A 19,962-nucleotide genomic window follows, 5' to 3' on the forward strand; every position below is an offset into this window, starting at 1 on the left:
AAAAAATGATTAAAGTTGTGAACTAGGAGTCAGGAATGCTTCCAGGGGTGATCCCCATGATGTTCCTGTGTCATTTGAGCAGTGTTTCCTTAATTTCCAGACTTTTTTGACCTTTAAAGGACCCCCGGGGGGATCACGGCAAAAATACTCGGGTCTCCCATAGACTTACATTGAGCTCGTTGTTCTAGTTGAGTACCAGAATATTCCAATCTGCTCGACCCAAGCAAAGAGCACCCGATCATTTTAGTGCTCGCTCATCACTAGTCATAGTCAAACCTCTTACCTATATGACCAAGAAGGGTACTGATTTTTTTCTCTTGTTCTACTGAGGATTCTGATGCCTTTGCTGCCCTTAAGACAGTTTTCTGTAAAGATTTATGCCCTTAGTCAACCTGTCAAGATTCCTGTAGTCCTTTTACAGTTTGATCACTAGCAGCTGTTATTGTTCACCTTGAATAATTGTGCTGCAATTCCACTCTTTACCATTAAAAGCTATTGTTGTGTTCTGCAATTGCCCTTTATTAAGAAGGCAGATTCTGAATCTGTGGAATCCTTATTGTTACCTGTTTAGGCCTACTTAAAGCCATAAATGTTAGGGGTCGAGTTCCCACCTCTGCACAGGGGGAATCTCGGGCCATCTCCGCTGCGGTCTCCCATTCTTCTCCTGCCGCAGTGGAGCCTGCTCATCGGAGACGTCGGTCCCAGCGTCTCACTCACTCTGACTCTGTACAGAGTTACTACTGCTTTTCCTGCTTCTGCCATTGGAGTCAGTGCTGGGCAGCGGCGAGCAGACGCTTCTGGGACTAAGTCTTGCTTTTGTCGTTCTGAGCATGCCCAGAGTAAGATCTCTCAGTGGAGATCGAGGGTCACATGATCAAACACTGCAGATAAGGCCATTAGTCCTTCAGGAAGGTCCTGTAGGTGCTCACGCTCTGTGGCAGCCTCTCATTGGTCCTTCTAGGAAGGTCCTGTATGCGCTGCAACTATTTAAGGCTCGCATGGCTGCACGGCCATGCGCTAGTATTGTTCTATGTTGTACTTTGCGCCAGTGTGGTCATGTATGATTGTGTTCAGGGACCCGGCTGAAATAAGCCCTTAGAATGCTGGCACCTCCAGCGAGGAGTTTGTGTATTTGAGTATTCAGGGACCTGGCTGAAATAGGCCCTAGCATGCTGGCACCTCCGGCGAGGAGTTTTGCGTGCATGCATGACCACTGACTGCTCTTGTTTGGGTAGTTAGCCTGTGCCACTGTGAAGGTTAACAGGGCACAGTGCTTTGAGTTCACAGCTACTCTGTGAAGTAACAGAGGTAGCTCATACCGCCATATAGTTCCGCCATTTGCTAGCAGCAGGTTCTCCTACACAGTGGACCCCGGGCTGCGAACGCATATATCATAATAAAGTCTTTATATCCATTTGGTGCGTTCCGCTAGCCCTAACAATATGAATCCCTCACTCATTGCTTGAGTATTAGGTCCAGCTGCTAGTTTATTTCGAGTCTCCAGCTCCTTAACTTTCTTATTCAGACTGTTCTCATTAATCTCTGGATTGTTTCCTATAACTCCTTTTTCCAAGGACTTCTATTACCACTTGCTGTTCCTTGCTCGTGCTCCTCCGGTCACCGGATTCCAGTAGTGCTGCACCAGTATCGTAATGCAACCCAATGTTGGTTTCACTGTGACATCTCCCTGATACTAAGAACAACAAGTTTGAGGGGGAGTCGATGTTGGGTTCCAGATGTGTCAAACATCGATAGCAACATCACATTAAATGGAGAAGTTTTGGTCTGAAGGATATTGTTTAGGTTGACACAAAAAATGTGCATGCGGGTCATCTAGTGAGGAAGTTCTGTCAGTGGTTGGGGATCTCTGCGTCCAGTGGCCCCTGTTATGTTTCTGAATTCGATCTCTTTAGTTTTTGGTGCAGCTTTATATTCTGCCCCCTGCTGGCGTCTTCTGCTGGTGATAGTTTCTTTTGGATGTTCTGACATTCTATTGATGTTTGGTGCCAGTCTGTGCATTTCCAGCTAAGGGTTTAGATTAGGGTTCAGACAATTTAAATTGTGAGCCCCATCGGGGACAGCAATGATAATGTGTGAAAACTGTAAAGTGCTGCAGAATATGTTAGCGCTATATAAAAAATAAGGATAATTTATTATTTATTAAGAGTTTTCGCTTTGCTGCTTCTTTACTATAATTTGCACCTATCTTCTGTTTATCTTTAGGAAGTAGGCAGTATATATTCGAACAGCACTTGGTTTATACTTTCTTTGGTATTTTATTAGTTATTTTATTCACTATGGGATCCTTTCTTTTTTGGGCACATTTCTCCTATTGTAGGTAAATCACACTCTGCTCTACCCTCCGATTCTTTAGAAGGAACAGGAAGCTAATTCAACAGATTTTTAGGCAATGAGTTCCCAATTGCGATCTCCCAGTCTGTGGTTAGGGCTATCTCTGTTCCCTCAGGCACCACAAGGGACTGAGGAGTCAGGATATCTAGTTAGTACAGTAACCAGCAGGGTCAGTTGCATGTTTTTAGTGTAACACCTATTAATTCTGAGTGATGATACACAAGTATAACAGAAACTCCATTTGCAAATGTAATGTACCTTATTATGTTCTGGGGTCTCTAAAGAACCAAGAGCATATAAAAGGTTTACTCATGCTATGCTCACCTTTATGGCCCCTGTGTTCCTCACTGTCCCTAGTTCGGATCTCTCCACATCTTTTAGTTCCCAAACGTGGGAGGGAAATAGTGTCATGACATCATGACATGCAGCATGACATTTGCGCTTGCATGTGCAGATCCGTCCTGGACACCAAAACCAGAACAGTACGAGAGGCCCAAAGATTCGAATGCTAGTGGCAGGGAATCATAAGATGTGAAATTTTTATAACCTTTTCATTTCCCTTTATGGTTCAGAAAGATGGTGGCCAGCAGCTGCCATTTTGCTAAATCTTCAGTGAAGCGAACTATAAAAAAAAACTGCATTTTGACGAATGTGTATTTTTGTAAAAATCATGTTTGAAGCAATTTTTATTTAGACAATTAGACAAAAAAGCGAGAATACATTTGAAAATGAATAACCAAAACACTGCCCTTAAAAATTACCTTTATTGTTAAAATGTGAATAATTTCAGTCTTGTAAATATACAAAACAAGACAACACAGATATGAAAAATGCTAAAATGTGAACTACAATTTGTTTCTATAAAATCACTGACAGAAGGCGTTTGCACAACAGTAAGACTCCTGTATGTTAGAAAAATGATAATTCGCAAGCATCACATACAAGTATGTAAAACGATAGTGGCAATCATTACTGAGATGTACTGTATACTTAAACGGTGGAGGATGACAGAGATGAATTTGCCATGAATTTCTTTCATTTTGATTTGTGTGAATCTAGCAAAGTGTCGGCCATCTTACAGGCTTAAAAGGGCTGGGAAGGGTTTAAGAAAAGAGACATTAATGCTCACTAAAGATGAGTGAATCTTTTGAACTTGATAGTTTTGCAGTATTCTCCCTATTATAATATAAACCATCAGGTCGGTGTCCTGATGACTGCTCTAGTCATTCTCTATGGGGCCAAGAGCAGCTCTCGTCAGCCCAATAGAGGCTACATGGAGAGGTGATCATGAATACGCATTACATATCCATTCTAACAAGGGTAGAAGTGCCCTGTTCTGCTATTGGGTGAGGTTCCCACCAATTAAGAAATTCTCATCTGGTATTGAGTCACTTGGTGAGAGACTGGCAGAGTGGCTCGATTCTCTCCTGTAAACTCTAGTCCAGAGAGTCCCAGGATTTAATAAGGACACGTGTGACATTTTACACATTTTTAATGACCTGAAATTGTCCTCTCAAGATTCATAGTTTGGGTGTGATGTAGTATGATTATACTCATCTGTTCCTCATCAGGTGGCTACAAGTGCAATGGATTTACATTTAAAATAATACTTTTTTTTTTACAGATCTTTAAAATTCTATCAATGATGTTGCTTATTTCTTAATTACAACAATTAGTTTAGCTTCAATGCTCCGTTTTGCTGGGATGTGGTTCCCAGTGGCTGGAGCCCCCCAATTACTAAATTATCACTTAATCTGTGGATAGATGATAACTTGTTTTCACAAGAGAACCCTTTTTAAGGTTTTTCTATAAAGGTGACAAAGTGATCACACACGAGGAATAGCACACATCCTATAGGGCATTGGACTGGCTGTTAATCCAATGGCAGGAGTCAGGTCTAGTGTTTCCCCAGGAGGAGCCTTAAACGTGAAGTTCTGCAGCAGTCTCGTGAAGAACATGTACAGCTCCATTTTAGCCAAGTTTTCTCCAGCGCAACTTCTCTTACCTACAGCAATGAAATATGTGGAAAAGTATAAAAAGTTTATGTTGTTCCATGGCTAAAGCAAAAGATATTATATTAATTCAAAATGGGCTGTTATAACAAAATTCTAAGTTGCCAGATTCCAATGTCAACCCAACATTTAAATACGGAGGCATAACCATCCTCTTGTCACAGAGATCCCCCAAAAGGAAGAAACTGTCCCCATTCAGATTCTCACATTTTCCCAACTCATAACCCACATAAATCATAAATGTATCCTCATGGAACAGCCTCATAGGGAGAAGATTTAAACAACATTTCTATTAATTTAGTGAATGCGATGATCGAGAAATGTTCTTATTTGCTCTCATCACTCCTACAAATTGGTAAAAGAATAACTCACCGACTGAAAAAGGAATGAACGCTTCTTTCCTTACAAATTTTCCACTGGAATCCAAAAAGTGTTCTGGGTAGAACTCGTCGGCTTTTACAAAGTGATTCTTATCATGAAGTACAGAGGTCAGCAGTGGGATCACCTGGATTCCCTGAAAGGTTCAACATTTGCATAATTCATATTTAATTGGGACTCCCCCCTCCTTAGACTTTATTCATTTAAAGGGAATCTGTCAAAAAGTTTTTTCTACCTCATCTGAGAGCAAATAAACATACTGATCTTATAGTCACTACAATATATCCAGATCAAGAAGTGTTTTCAAGTTTATAAAAAAAATAATCTTTATTTTAAGCAACTTTAAGAATACATATAATGCAAAGGGAATTATAAAAGTAAAATTGTATATTAGCCTGCAGTATTTAAGGTGCACGTGCAAAGAAAGGTGCAATGCTTATACTGGGTAAAGAGAGGGAAACTAAATGGTGGCAGAGCTCTGTCCCTGTGCAAACCACCAAACTCCCAAATGCTGACAATGTGTCACTAATGCCTGCAAATATGAAAGGGGTCTAATACCGAAATGAAATATACGTATTATCTGGGTCTGCGCCTGCTGAGAACATGTGATGCCAAGTGATCACCAAGGGGTCATCTGAGAGCAGCATATTGTACGCCAAATCACCTTAAATCCAAATATGTATCACTTAGTTTACTGACACTACTCAGTGCTCGACCGAGCATCTCATTGCTCGATATGCTAGGAGCTTGCAGAGTATGTTTGCCACTCTTTAGAGAGCCATAAACATGCAGGGATTGTATGCCACACTCTGAAGTGCCGCAGCCATGTTGGTTGTGGCATTACAGTGATTGGCTGGCCACACAGCATCATCAGGTCTATAGTAGACCTGGCACCGCTATGCTCATCACAGTAACATCCAGAATCTGGCAGTGTAGGGAGAGTTGCTGCTGAGCTAGGGAGAGATTTCCTTGCTTCGTACTTTGTGTGGGTGTACCATATATAATACACATATACATTTCAACTAACAGTCTGTCTGAGAACTAATAAAGCTGCATAGATATCAGTGCTAGGCGGGCAGGCAGTGTATGTGGCAGACTGCAGAGCATAGAGCAAGAGGGTCCATTGCAGTTCTGCCTGCTGCAGCTATTACAAATATTTGTAGAAAATAGCCCCAGGTATCAGGGGCCAGGAGTATTTTTTTTTCTTTTCTTAATCCTGATTATTTGCTCAAAAAGCAATCCAGAGAACACCGTTTTCATGCTCCATTTAGTTGTTGGCACTGCAGAATACAGCCAGATTTTTTCCATACTACAGCACTAAAAATCCAGCTATTTTCAACAGTGGTTTGTCTGTCACGCGGACATCAGTGCACCCAAAATTCTGCCATCTATGACCTACATTTATATTTTGTTGCCATGTCTTAGTGCAGTTATTGACCCCAGTTTGCCGAAAAAAATATTTACCTACAGGCCAGCTAGTTTAAACAGGGGTTTGTCCGTCACACAGATCACATCTGTGTGTTCAAAATTCTGCCATTTCTGGCCTCCATTAAAATTTTGCTGCAGTGTCTTAGCAAAGTTATTGACACCAGTTTGCTGAAAAAAACATCTGTCAAGCAGATCACATATAAGTTTGCTCCAAATTCAGCCATTTGTAGTCAACGTTGAAAATATTGTCCCCATTTAAAATGGGCAAGGTGTGTGGCAAGGGATGGGAAATTGGATGTGATGGTGATGTGGCATGCAGAGGCCGAGGCCATGGGCAAGCTGAAATTGTGCCACAACAAACACCCACATTTTCTCGCCCAACCTTCCTGTCCCAATTACTAGGGGAGCACAGAACACCACTATTGAACCCAGAGAAGGCTCAAAAGGTTGTTGGTTGGCTAGCAGATAATGCTTTCAGTCACTTAGCCACCACCACCATGTCTTCCACACGGTCAAGTCTAAGTAGCCATGAGTGTGAACTGAATATTACTCACCCTGATCCTCCTTCCTCTCACCATGACATGTGCCTGGAGACAACTGATCCCACACTTGGACACCCTGAAGAGCTGTTCACTTTTTCATTTAAAGATTTGGGCCTCTGGCCAGGTCCACTTGAAGCAAGGCAAGAGAAGATCGCATAGAGAGATGACCAAATATTTGAGCAGCCACGGTCACATGAAGGCGACAGTGAGAAAGTCTCACAAGTGGTGGACGCAATTGCCACAAAGTCAGGAGGAGGACCAGGGTTCGGAAGTGGAAGACTAGGTGGTGGATGATATAGTAACTGACCCAGCCTGGCAGGAGGACATGCAGAGTGAGGACAGCTGTACACAGGGGGGAGGTGTAATACCCCAACAGGCAGGAAGAAGCAGTATGGTGGCCGCAGACAGAAGGCGGGAAAGAGTTCCCAATAACACCAACATAACGAAAGTTGCCAGTGCAACTGATAGGTCTTCCTGACTCTGCCGATAACCCCAAAAAGGCCATTTGCACCACCTGCCAGGCCAGCATCAGCAGGGGTAGCAAAACTACCAGCCTCATCAACACCAGCAAGATCAGGCACTTGGCAGCAAAGCACCTGACTTTGTGGGCCAAACCCCAGAGTCCAGGAACAGTGTCTGCGGGTTACACCACTGCTTCTTCCGCTGTTGTGCATGCAAGTCAATCCCCTGTCCATGGTGTATGCGAAGATGCCTCCTGCCCTGAACATGTTGTTGCACACACTCAACAAGCACCATCATCAAGCACATCCACGTCCTTGTCCCTCTCTGCTTACAATCAAAGAGGATGCATTGCAGGCGAAGCACGATGAGATGGAGCAAGGAACCATACAGTTTGATTACGCACAACCCAGCCTCATATCATAACAACGTGGATTGAAAGACAATGAGGAAGAGGAGGAGGAAGAACAGGAGCTATTTTCATGTGCTAGAGATGGTAGTACCTCCACAACTGTCATAATGTCTGTTCAGGTGAGGAGGAGGATGAGAGCATGGTCAGTCATCCTCTTGGTGAGGACACGGAAGTCTTGCCTGTTAGCAGTCTGGCACAAATGGCTGAGTTTATGTTACGCTGCCTTTCACGTGACCCTCACGTTCTCAACATTTTGGGTGACAGTCATTACTAGTTAGTGACACTTCTAGACACATGCTACAAGGAAAATTTCCTATCTCTTATTCCCGAGGCAGACAGGCCTACTAAAATGGGGCAGTACCAGAAGGCCCTTGTTGTGGAATTATTAAAAAAATTCTCATCTGAAAATGCTGGTGGCAGAGGTCACAGTTTGTAAGACCACCAAGGAGTACAGGTGAGAGAGACACAACTCCAATCCAGCAGAGGCAGGGGAACACTGTCAAAGTTCTGGGAGAGTTTTTTCATTCCTTCAGAACTGGTCCTAAGGTGCGAGATACTCTCACAAGGAGTGCAAAGTTTGCGAAGATGCTGAAGGAGTACCTTGTTGACCGTACCAAAATCCTCTGTGATTCCTCTGAGCCTTATAATTATTGGGTATCCAGGCTGGACGCTTGGCATGACCTGGCTCTCTTTATCTTGGAGTTCCTGGCCTGCCCTACCACTAGCATTTTGTTAGAGCAGGTTTTTAGTGCCACTGGTTGAATTATAACTAGTGTTGAGCGATACCTTCCGATATCCAGAAGTATTGGTATTGGATTGGATCGGCCGATATTCAAAATATATTGGATATCGCCGATACCGATACCCGATACCAATGCAAGTCAATGGGAATAAAATATCGGAATTAAAATAAACCCTTTCTTTCCTTGTAGGTTAATTCTACATGAAGGAAAACAACTAAGAATAATGTAGGATGTATTGGGGGAGGTGGCGGTGACATTAAAGGCATAGAGGTTTAGGCCAATCAAATGGAATAGCAGGATTTTTTTTGTTTTTTAAGACGTTCAGAGTTACCAAGATATTGACTATGTTAAGATTTTTATATATTTTGTCAGATATTTATGTTTCACTACTTGCATGCTCTTCACCTTCTTTTTAACTCCTCCCACACTTTCTTCTTCATCATCCTCAGCAGCAAAAAAGCTCCTTTATGTACTCCTATATAGTGTTTTTCCACATCTAGCAGGATACGGATGGAAAGCCACTAATAGCATAAATTTGAAAAAATGTGCAGCAGGCAGCACTAATTGAAAAAGGATAATGGAACAGTATGAGGCAGTGATGCACCCTGAGCTGACTACAACCAGCAGTGGCTGCTGAACAGACTACAGAGTGAGCCGCACTCACACAGACACCTTGCAGACAGCTGTAAACAGTGCTGCAAGGCAAAAACAAGGTTCTCACACAGAACTAAATTAGCCTGGGTAAAGCACAATTAAGAAAATCGCTATCTCAAAACTGGCCCTCAGTCAGAACACAGCATCCTGTCTCTAACTGAATTCACAGCACAGTGAACCCAAAATGGCGGCGGCGACTTTTATAGAGCATCATGACATCATTCCAGCAGCCAATCACAGCCATGCCAGTAGTTACATGCCTAACAGGCAGAACAGGATGTGCCCACACTTCTAATGATTCCTCATTAGCTGAATTCTGGCTCTTTGAATTATGGGAACTTCTGATTCCGGTATCTGATATACTGAAAGTATCAGAACTCGGTATCGGAATTCCGATACCGCAAATATCGTCCGATACCCGATACTTGCGGTATCGGAATGCTCAACACTAATTATAACTGATAAGCGCATCCGCCTGTCAACTGAAAATGCTGACAGGCTGAATCTTATAAAAATGAACAAGGGCTGGATTGGGCAAGACTTCTCAACACCACCGAATGAAAGCAGTGTAACATAAACTCAAATCCAGTATCTTTTATTGTGAGATCTATTCCCATGCACCTCTTCACACCAACACATGGGTATACTCTTCCTGATTTTGGCTATTTGCTGTTGTCCTCATCCTTCTCCTCATCCTCATCTTCCACCACCATATTATGTTCATGTATACCTCCCAGGGGTAAATTTTTTAAGCCCATACACTTAGTGCAAGTGCATTACAAGTATAGGAGACCAGCACTTTTCTAATGGGAACATTTTTTTATGAGACCCTCCTCCACATCTCTTCCAAAGGGCATTGGAGTGCCTCCAAATTATTGGAAGCCCTTGCATTCACTGCATAGGCAAACACTATGGGAGACCCACTTTCTAATAATGGGATCACTGTTTTCAGGAGACCCTCCTGTATGTTTCTTCAAAGGGGTATTGGGGTTCATCTAAATTTTGGGCTTACCTTGCATTCACTGCAAAGGCAAACAGTATGGGAGACCCACTTCCTAATAATGGGAACATTGTTTTCAGGATGCCCTCCTGTACCTCTCTTCAGAGGTGTATTGGGGTGCATCTAAATTTTTGGAGGCCCTGCGTTCACTGCGTAGGCAAACAGTATGGGAGACCCACTTCCCAATAATGGGAACATTGTTTTCAGGATGCCCTTCTGTACCTCAAAAGAATCTTTAATATTAAAATGAAAGGCAAACCATGCCACCACAAAGTGACCAAACTTAAAACAAAACCGTGTTCCACCCAGTTAAAAACTATGGGATATAACTAGCAGTCCCTGAACCAGCTCCTAGATGATACCTGCCTGCCAGCGGAGGTTGACACCCTAGGGGGGAGCGTATTGGCGCCCCCGCTCAACGATGACTGACCCTAGGGGCCCTGGTACACTCTACAACCACTGGTGAGCCCCACTACCCAAGGACCACTATGTCTATACAAACAGATGCTGTCCTAGGGAAAGCTAGCACCCAAAGAAATTTAAAAACAATCTTGTGTTGGAGAGTTGGATCACATCAAGATCACTATGGCAATGCATACCTTATATTCATTTTCATCTTCAGTTTCATTTGTATTTTTATTTTTATATTTTTTATTATTTCTTCATTTCCCAGTTTATTCATTTTTCCATGCATGTAATTTTTATTGTTGCTGTTTATATCTAATATCTCTGATATTGTCATCTTCAATATGCACCATATACTATGTAATAATAATTGTGTCTGTATCCATATTATGGTTTCCACCAGATATATTCTTAGTATGTTTATTACCGTATTTATATTTATGGTTGCAGAGAGATATATAGATACACAATTCTTCATTTATTACTGCATTATGAATGTATGTATACTACATTACTAACCCTCTTTTTTGCAGCTTATTCTTCATACTAGCATTGGCTACTTTTTTCTTTTTTTTTCCTTTTTTTTTTTTTCTCTCTCCCTTCATCCATTCTATCTCCAGGTTGGTATTTTGAGTCACTTTATATACATGTGCAATTGTGATTGTCTTCACCACTAGCTTGCTGTGTCCAGATTAATAATACTACTTGGGGAAGGGTGTTTTGTGGTCATGTTTTCATTGGTTTTTTATTCATGTTTGTGCTTTGTGTATTTATACAATAAAGTTTTGATTTTATCCGTAGCATTAAGCAGGTGTGCACATATTTGTGCAGTGGCTTTCTTCTCTTGTTTTGGTATATGCAGCTTTTCATGCATTATGTAGCACCCTGATCTAACATTGCCATATATTCTATGTTGTCCATAGTAGTGCTCCTGACACTTTATATATTCACCCATCTATACTGCTGACAGATTCCCTTTAAGGCTGGTAATGCAATTGAATAATGTTTAGTAAAAAAATTAATAAAAAAATGTGTTTTTTTATGTATGTAAAATATTTAAATGTTCACAAAGTGTAAGCAAGAAAAATTGCATATAGCGAACTCATCCAACTAAAATGTACTTTAAAGTATGATATAAACCACACAGCACTTGGCCTAATAATAACATAAAGCAAAAAAATGAGGGTCGGTTTGTGTTGAAAACATTAAATGGTAATAGAACTTTTTTCCCAACACACATCAATGTCAAAAGAAAAATGAAAAAGTCATGGGCCTTAGAATGCAGTAGCAGAAAAAAAAAAATATCTACCGTATATATTCGAGTATAAGCCGAGATTCTCAGCCCACTTTTTTGGGCTGAAAGTCCCCCTCTCGGCTTATACTCGAGTCATACCCAGGGGTCGGCAGGGGAGGGGGAGCAGGGGCTGTGTAATTATACTCACCTACTCCTGGCGTGCTCCCTGCAGGTCCCTGCTTCCCGGCGCTGCAGTTTCTTCCTGTAGTGAGCGGTCACATGGTACCGCTCATTACAGTAATGAATATGCAGCTCCACCTCCCATAGGGGCGGTGCCGCATATTCATTACTGTAATGAGCGGTAACGGTGACCGCTCACTACAGGAGGAAGCTGCGGCGCTGGGGAACAGACGTGCAGCGACGGCACCAGGAGCAGGTAAGTATGACGGGGGCAGTGCACTATAGTCACCTGCTCCTCGTTCCACCGTCGGCGCCGCTGTGTCTTCCACAGTGACGCTCAGGTCAGAGGGCGCGGTGATGCGATTAGTGCGCGCCGCCCTCTTCCTGATCGTCGGTGCAGAGGATGGGAAGACACAGCGGCGGTCAGAGGTGGAACGGGGAGCAGGTGACTATAGCAAGTGCCAGGGGCCTGAGAGGTGAGTATGTAATTTTTACATTTTTTTAATCGCAGAAAAAGCATATGGGGCATCTTATGTGGCCATGTGCAGTGTATATATGGGGGAAATATCTGTATGGGGCATCTTATGTGGCCATGTGCAGGATGATATGGGGTCAAATATCTGTATGGGGCATCTTATGTGGCCATGTGCAGCATTACATGGGGTCAAATATCTGTATGGGGCATCTGTATGGGGCCATGTGCAGCATGACATGTGTTGTGAACTCTATTTTTGGGCTCCCTCTAGTGGTCACTAGCTGTACTGTGTAGTGTTGTCTTTCTGCAGGTTGGCTGCATCAGCTGGTTCGTTATCCTTGGTTGGTTTCCTATTTAACTCACCTGGATACTCAGTTCCTTGCCTGCTATCAATGTATTCAGTGCTCTTCAGATTCCTTGTGACTACATTGCTCCCAGTCTCTCCAAGACAAGCTAAGTTCTTGTTTGTTTATTTTCTGATTATCAGCGTTCATCATGTTTTTTGTCCAGCTTGCTAAAATGTGAATTATTACTTGCTGGTTGCTCTAGGGGACTGAGTTTCTCCCCCCACACCGTTAGTTGGTGCGGGGGTTCTTGAAATCTCAGTGTGGATATTTTGTAAGGGTTTTTTACTGACCGCATAGATCCCTTTTCTATTTTCTGCTATCTAGAATTAGTGGGCCTCATTTGCTGAATCTGCTTTCACCCCTATGTTTATGCCTTCCTCTTACCTCACCATCATTATCTGTTGGGGGCTTCTATATCTTTGGGGATTATTTCTCTGGAGGCAAGAGAGGTCTTTCTTTCTCTCTAGGGGTAGTTAGTTCCTCAGGCTGGCTCGAGACGTCTAGGAATTTTAGGCACGTTCACCGGCTACCTGTAGTGTGTTTGGGTAGGTTCAGTTTTGCGGTCATTCCAGTTTACCACCTCCCTAGAGCTTGTCCTATGTTTAGTCACCTTGCTGGAGTAATTTGTGATCCTCCACCACTAAGGATCATAACAGTATAGCAGGCCAAGAAGTGTTTTATGCATCGCAGAAGTGGGATTAAAAGAAGACCTGAGTACATTTTTTTTTTCTCCCGCTTTTCCTTTGCTGCAGTCTGTTCAGCTTCTTTCATCCCCTTGAACTCTGGGTGGTTTTGAGCTCAGCTGCAGACATGAATATTCAGACTCTGACTTCTAGTGTGGATCATCTTACTGCATGGGTGCAAAGTATTCAGGATTTTGTTATTCATAGCCCTATGTCTGAACCAAAGATACCCATTCCTGAGTTGTTTTCTGGAGATAGATCTAGGTTTCTAAATTTTAAGAATAATTGTAAGTTATTTCCATCTCTGAGACCTCGTTCCTCTGGTGATTCCGCTCAGCAAGTTAAAATTGTTATCTCCTTGTTGCGTGGCGACCCTCAGGATTGGGCTTTCTCTCTGGCGCCAGGAGATCCTGCATTGCCTAATGTAGATGCATTTTTTCTGGCTCTTGGAATGCTTTATGAGGAGCCTAATCTTGAGAATCAGGCAGAAAAAGCGTTGCAGGTCCTCTCTCAAGGTCAGGATGAAGCAGAGGTGTATTGTCAAAAATTTCGGAAATGGTCAGTGCTTACTCAATGGAATGAGTGTGCCCTGGCTGCAAATTTCAGAGAAGGTCTTTCTGAAGCCATTAAGAATGTTATGGTGGGGTTTCCCACCCCTACAAGTCTGAGTGATTCTATGGCTTTAGCCATTCAGGTTGATCGGCGTTTGCGGGAGCGCAAATCTTCTCATCCTTTGGCGGTATTTTCTGAACAGAGACCTGAGTCTATGCAATGTGACCGAACTCTGACCAGAATTGAGCAACAAAGTCATAGACGTCAAAATGGGTTGTGCTTTTACTGTGGTGATTCTACTCATGTTATCTCAGCATGCTCTAAATGCTTAAAAAAGTTCGCTAAACCTGTCACCATTGGTACTATACAGCCTAAATTTATTTTGTCTGTTACTTTGATTTGTTCTTTGTCGTCCTACTCAGTTATGGCTTTTGTGGATTCAGGTGCTGCCCTGAATCTGATGGATTTGTCGTTTGCCAAGCGCTGTGGTTTTGTCCTGGAGCCTTTGGAATTTCCTATTCCTCTGAGGGGAATTGATGCTATGCCATTGGCTGAGAATAAGCTTCAGTATTGGACGCAAATGACCATGTGCATGACTCCCGTACATCAGGAGGTGATTCGCTTTCTTGTTCTGCATAATTTGCATGATGTTGTCGTTTTGAGTCTGCCATGGCTGCAGGCTCATAATCCAGTCTTAGATTGGAAAGCTATGTCTGTGTCAAGTTGGGGTTGTCAGGGAATTCATGGCGATACTCCGTTGGTGTCTATTGCTTCTTCCATTCCCTCTGAGGTCCCTGAGTTTTTGTCTGACTACCAGGATGTTTTTGATGAGCCCAGGTCCAGTGCCCTGCCCCCTCATAGGGATTGTGACTGTGCTATAAATTTAATTCCTGGTAGTATATTCCCTAAGGGACGACTTTTTAATTTGTCTATACCAGAGCATGCCGCGATGCGGAGTTATATAAAGGAGTCTTTGGAGAAGGGACATATTCGCCCATCCTCTTCCCCTCTTGGTGCAGGATTCTTTTTTGTGGCCAAGAAGGACGGTTCTTTGAGACCTTGTATAGATTATCGTCTTCTGAATAAAATTACAGTCAAATTTCAGTATCCTTTGCCACTATTGTCTGATTTGTTTGCTCGGATTAAGGGTGCCAGTTGGTTCACCAAGATAGATCTCCGTGGTGCGTATAATCTTGTGCGCATTAAGCAGGGAGATGAATGGAAAACAGCATTTAATACGCCCGAAGGCCATTTTGAGTACTTGGTGATGCCTTTTGGACTCTCTAATGCTCCTTCTGTGTTTCAGTCCTTCATGCATGACATTTTCCGAGAATATCTGGATAAATTTATGATTGTTTATCTGGATGACATTTTGGTCTTTTCTGATGATTGGGAGTCCCATGTGAAGCAGGTCAGGATGGTGTTTCAGGTCCTGCGTGCTAATGCTTTATTTGTGAAGGGCTCAAAATGCCTCTTCGGAGTACAGAAGGTCTCCTTTTTGGGTTTTATTTTTTCTCCTTCTACTGTGGAGATGGACCCAGTCAAGGTCCAGGCTATTCATGACTGGACTCAGCCCACGTCTGTTAAGAGTCTTCAGAAGTTCTTGGGTTTTGCTAATTTTTACCGTCGTTTCATCGCTAATTTTTCTAGTGTGGTTAAACCTTTGACGGATTTGACCAAGAAGGGTTCTGATGTGACTAATTGGTCTCCTGCGGCCATGGAGGCCTTTCAGGAGCTGAAGTGCCGGTTTTCTTCAGCTCCAGTCTTATGTCAGCCAGATGTCTCTCTCCCCTTCCAGGTCGAGGTTGATGCTTCTTAGATTGGAGCAGGGGCTGTTTTGTCACAGAGAAGCTCTGATGGCTCTGTGATGAAGCCATGTGCTTTCTTTTCAAGAAAATTTTCGCCTGCCGAGCGAAATTATGATGTTGGTAATCGGGAGTTGTTGGCTATGAAGTGGGCATTTGAGGAGTGGCGACATTGGCTCGAAGGAGCTAAACATCGTGTGGTGGTCCTGACTGATCACAAAAATCTGATTTACCTCGAATCTGCCAAGCGCCTGAATCGTAGACAGGCTCGTTGGTCATTGTTTTTCTCCCATTTCAACTTCGTGGTCTCATACCTGCCTGGTTCGAAGAACGTGAAGGCTGATGCACTTTCTAGGAGCTTTGTGCCTGACTCTCCGGGAGTTTCTGAGCCGGCTGGTATTCTCAGAGAGGGAGTGATTTTGTCTGCCATTTCTCCAGATTTGCAACGAGTGCTGCAGAAATTTCAGGCGGATAGACCTGACCGTTGTCCACCAGAGAGACTGTTTGTCCCGGATAGATGGACCAGCAGAGTTATTTCCGAGGTTCATTCTTCGGTGTTGACGGGTCATCCTGGGATTTTTGGTACCAGAGATTTGGTGGCTAGGTCCTTTTGGTGGCCTACCTTGTCGCGGTATGTGCATTCCTTTGTGCAGTCTTGTGGGATTTGTGCTCGAGCTAAGCCTTGCTGTTCTCGTGCCAGCAGTTTGCTTTTGCCTTTGCCTGTGCCGAAAAGGCCTTGGACGCACATTTCCATGGATTTTATTTCGGATCTTCCAGTATCTCAGAAAATGTCTGTCATCTGGGTAGTGTGTGATCGTTTTTCCAAGATGGTCCATTTGGTGCCCTTGCCTAAGTTGCCTTCCTCCTCCGATTTGGTTCCTCTATTTTTTCAGAATGTGGTTCGCTTGCACGGCATTCCTGAGAATATTGTGTCTGATAGAGGATCCCAGTTTGTGTCCAGGTTTTGGCGAACTTTTTGTGCTAAGATGGGCATTGATTTGTCTTTTTCGTTGGCCTTCCATCCTCAGACTAATGGCCAAACCGAGCGAACTAATCAGACGTTGGAAACTTATTTGAGATGTTTTGTTTCTGCTGATCAGGATGATTGGGTGACTTTTTTGCCATTGGCCGAGTTTGCCCTTAATAATCGGGCTAGTTCTGATACCTTGGTTTCGCCTTTTTTCTGCAATTCTGGTTTTCATCCTCGTTTTTCCTCGGGTCAGGTTGAGTCTTCTGACTGTCCTGGGGTGGATTCTGTGGTGGATAGGTTGCAGCAGATTTGGAACCATGTGGTGGACAATCTGAAGTTGTCACAGGAGAAGGCTCAGCGCTTTGCCAACCGCCGCCGCGGTGTGGGTCCCCGACTTCGTGTTGGGGATTTGGTGTGGCTGTCTTCTTGGTATGTTCCTATGAAGGTCTCCTCTCCTAAATTCAAGCCTCGCTTCATCGGTCCTTATAAGATCTTGGAAATCCTTAACCCGGTGTCCTTTTGTTTGGATCTCCCAGCATCGTTTGCCATCCATAATGTGTTCCATAGGTCTTTGTTGCGGAGGTATGTGGTACCTGTGGTTCCTTCTGTTGAGCCTCCTGCTCCGGTGCTGGTCGAGGGCGAATTGGAGTACGTGGTGGAGAAGATTTGGGATTCTCGTATCTCTAGACGGAGACTTCAGTATTTGGTTAAGTGGAAGGGCTATGGTCAGGAGGATAACTCCTGGGTTGTCGCCTCTGATGTTCATGCGGCCGATTTGGTTCGTGCCTTCCACGCAGCTCATCCTGATCGCCCTGGGGGTTTTGATGAGGGTTCGGTGACCCCTCCTCAAGGGGGGGTACTGTTGTGAACTCTATTTTTGGGCTCCCTCTAGTGGTCACTAGCGGTACTGTGTAGTGTTGTCTTTCTGCAGGTTGGCTGCATCAGCTGGTTCGTTATCCTTGGTTGGTTTCCTATTTAACTCACCTGGATACTCAGTTCCTTGCCTGCTATCAATGTATTCAGTGCTCTTCAGATTCCTTGTGACTACCTTGCTCCCAGTCTCTCCAAGACAAGCTAAGTTCTTGTTTGTTTATTTTCTGATTATCAGCGTTCATCATGTTTTTTTGTCCAGCTTGCTAAAATGTGAATTATTACTTGCTGGTTGCTCTAGGGGACTGAGTTTCTCCCCCCACACCGTTAGTTGGTGCGGGGGTTCTTGAAATCTCAGTGTGGATATTTTGTAAGGGTTTTTTACTGACCGCATAGATCCCTTTTCTATTTTCTGCTATCTAGAATTAGTGGGCCTCATTTGCTGAATCTGCTTTCACCCCTATGTATGTGCCTTCCTCTTACCTCACCGTTATTATCTGTTGGGGGCTTCTATATCTTTGGGGATTATTTCTCTGGAGGCAAGAGAGGTCTTTCTTTCTCTCTAGGGGTAGTTAGTTCCTCAGGCTGGCTCGAGACGTCTAGGAATTTTAGGCACGTTCACCGGCTACCTCTAGTGTGTTTGGATAGGTTCAGTTTTGCGGTCAGTCCAGTTTACCACCTCCCTAGAGCTTGTCCTATGTTTAGTCACCTTGCTGGAGTAATTTGTGATCCTCAACCACTAAGGATCATAACAGACATGGGGCAAATATCTGTATGGAGCATCTTATGTGGCCATGTGTAGCATGATATGGGGGCAAATATCTGTATGGGGCATCTTATGTGGCCATGTGCATCATGATATGGGGGCAAATATCTGTATGCAGGATCTGTATGGGGCCATGTGCAGCATTATATGGGGCCATGTGCAGCATGATATGGGGCAAACGTCTCTATGGAGCATCTTATGGGGTCATAATCAACCTTTGTGCAGCATTATATGGGGCATATTTTAATATGGAGCATCTTATGGGGCCCATCATGAACTGTATGGAGCATTATATGGGGCTCCTGATTCAATATGGATATTCAAAAACACTTAACTTACTGATGTCTCAATTAATTTTACTTTTTATTGGTATCTATTTTTACTTTTGAAATTTACCAGTAGTTGCTGCATTTTCCACCCTAGGCTTATACTCGAGTCATTAAGTTTTCCCAGTTTTTTGTGGCAAAATTGGGGGGTCGGCTTACACTCGGGTCGTCTTCTACTCGAGTATATACGGTATATATTTTTAAAATAAGGCATTTTTATTATGGTAAAATAATAGAACAAAGAGCAACAAAACCAATACATGTTTGGTATTACCATTACAAAGTAGTTAAAATGTAATAAAACAAAAATAATAATAATTTTGTTTAGCATGGAAAGCTATGAAACCTTACAGATCACTTAAGGAATTTGACATAAATTCCTGTAAAAAATGCATGTTCATGGCTTCCAACGCCTTTTTTATTTGATAAGCAGAGAGCTCAGAGGAGGACAATGGATCCAAAATCAGAATATGAGCATTGAACAAATGTGAACATTTGGGAAATGGATGGAAAATCCCTGTCCATAAGGGGTTATCCAATACTTATCACTATATAAAAAATAGGCACATGGCGGTTTCAAATTAACACTAGTCTGCACCACTGCTCATGCCCCAAATATTCTCCTTCCTTTTATGTCAGAGTGGTTCTCAAAATACTTTGTCCATACTGGTTGAAACATAACATGACTAGTTTTTAGCGATACCTTCCGATATCGGGAAATATTGGATCGAATTGGATCGGACCGATACCCAACAAATATCGGATATCGCCGATTCCGATACCAGAAACCAATGCAAGTCAATGGGAAACAAATATCGGAATGAAAATAAACCCTTTCTTTCCTTGTAGTTTAAAAAGGATCTGCGGTTTTGCTGTGAGAAACACTGCAGATCGGGAGGAGGGAAGAGTGCGTGGGTGGAGTGTGGGTGGTGCATGGGCAGAGACTGTGTATGTGTGTGGGGAAGATGTGCGTGTCTGTGTATGGCGATCGCGAGGGTCTGCGGGGATCGCGGGGCTGCTGGGGGGCTGCAACGGGCTGTAGGGGTCTGTGCCGGGCAGGGGGGGTCTGTGCCGGGCTGTCAGGGGTCTGTGTGGGCCTCTCGGGGGTCTGTGCGGGCCTCTCGGGGGTCTGTGCGGGCATCTTGGGGATCTGTGCGGGCCTCTCGGGGGTCTGTGTGGGCCTCTTGGGGGTCTTTGTGTCCTTGTGCAGGCATCGTCCGGGCTATGCCTGCTACAATGACAGTGATTGATACATTAGTCAATGATGGGACAGTAGTAGTCCAAAAAAACACAAACATGCATACTACATACAAAATACTACATACATACAACATATTACATACATACTACAGTACATACATACTACATA

At 43.4% G+C, this 19,962-nt stretch overlaps 1 protein-coding gene across 1 annotated transcript in view; it reads right to left on the reverse strand.

The window, feature by feature from the left end:
* Positions 1-3,097: 3,097 nt before the first annotated feature.
* The window catches only part of LOC143808677 (cytochrome P450 2K1-like), a 200,170-nt gene continuing 183,305 nt past the window's right edge, over positions 3,098-19,962 (reverse strand). Inside the window, exons 9-10 of the mRNA XM_077291581.1 lie at positions 4,737-4,878; positions 3,098-4,357 (exon numbers count right to left, since the gene is read on the reverse strand). Coding sequence (XP_077147696.1) covers positions 4,179-4,357; positions 4,737-4,878 — 321 coding nt within the window. The 3' untranslated portion in view covers positions 3,098-4,178. The remainder of the gene's footprint in view (positions 4,358-4,736; positions 4,879-19,962) is intronic.

The sequence above is a fragment of the Ranitomeya variabilis genome, chromosome 2 (assembly GCF_051348905.1).
Source record: "Ranitomeya variabilis isolate aRanVar5 chromosome 2, aRanVar5.hap1, whole genome shotgun sequence".
NCBI lineage: Eukaryota > Metazoa > Chordata > Amphibia > Anura > Dendrobatidae > Ranitomeya > Ranitomeya variabilis.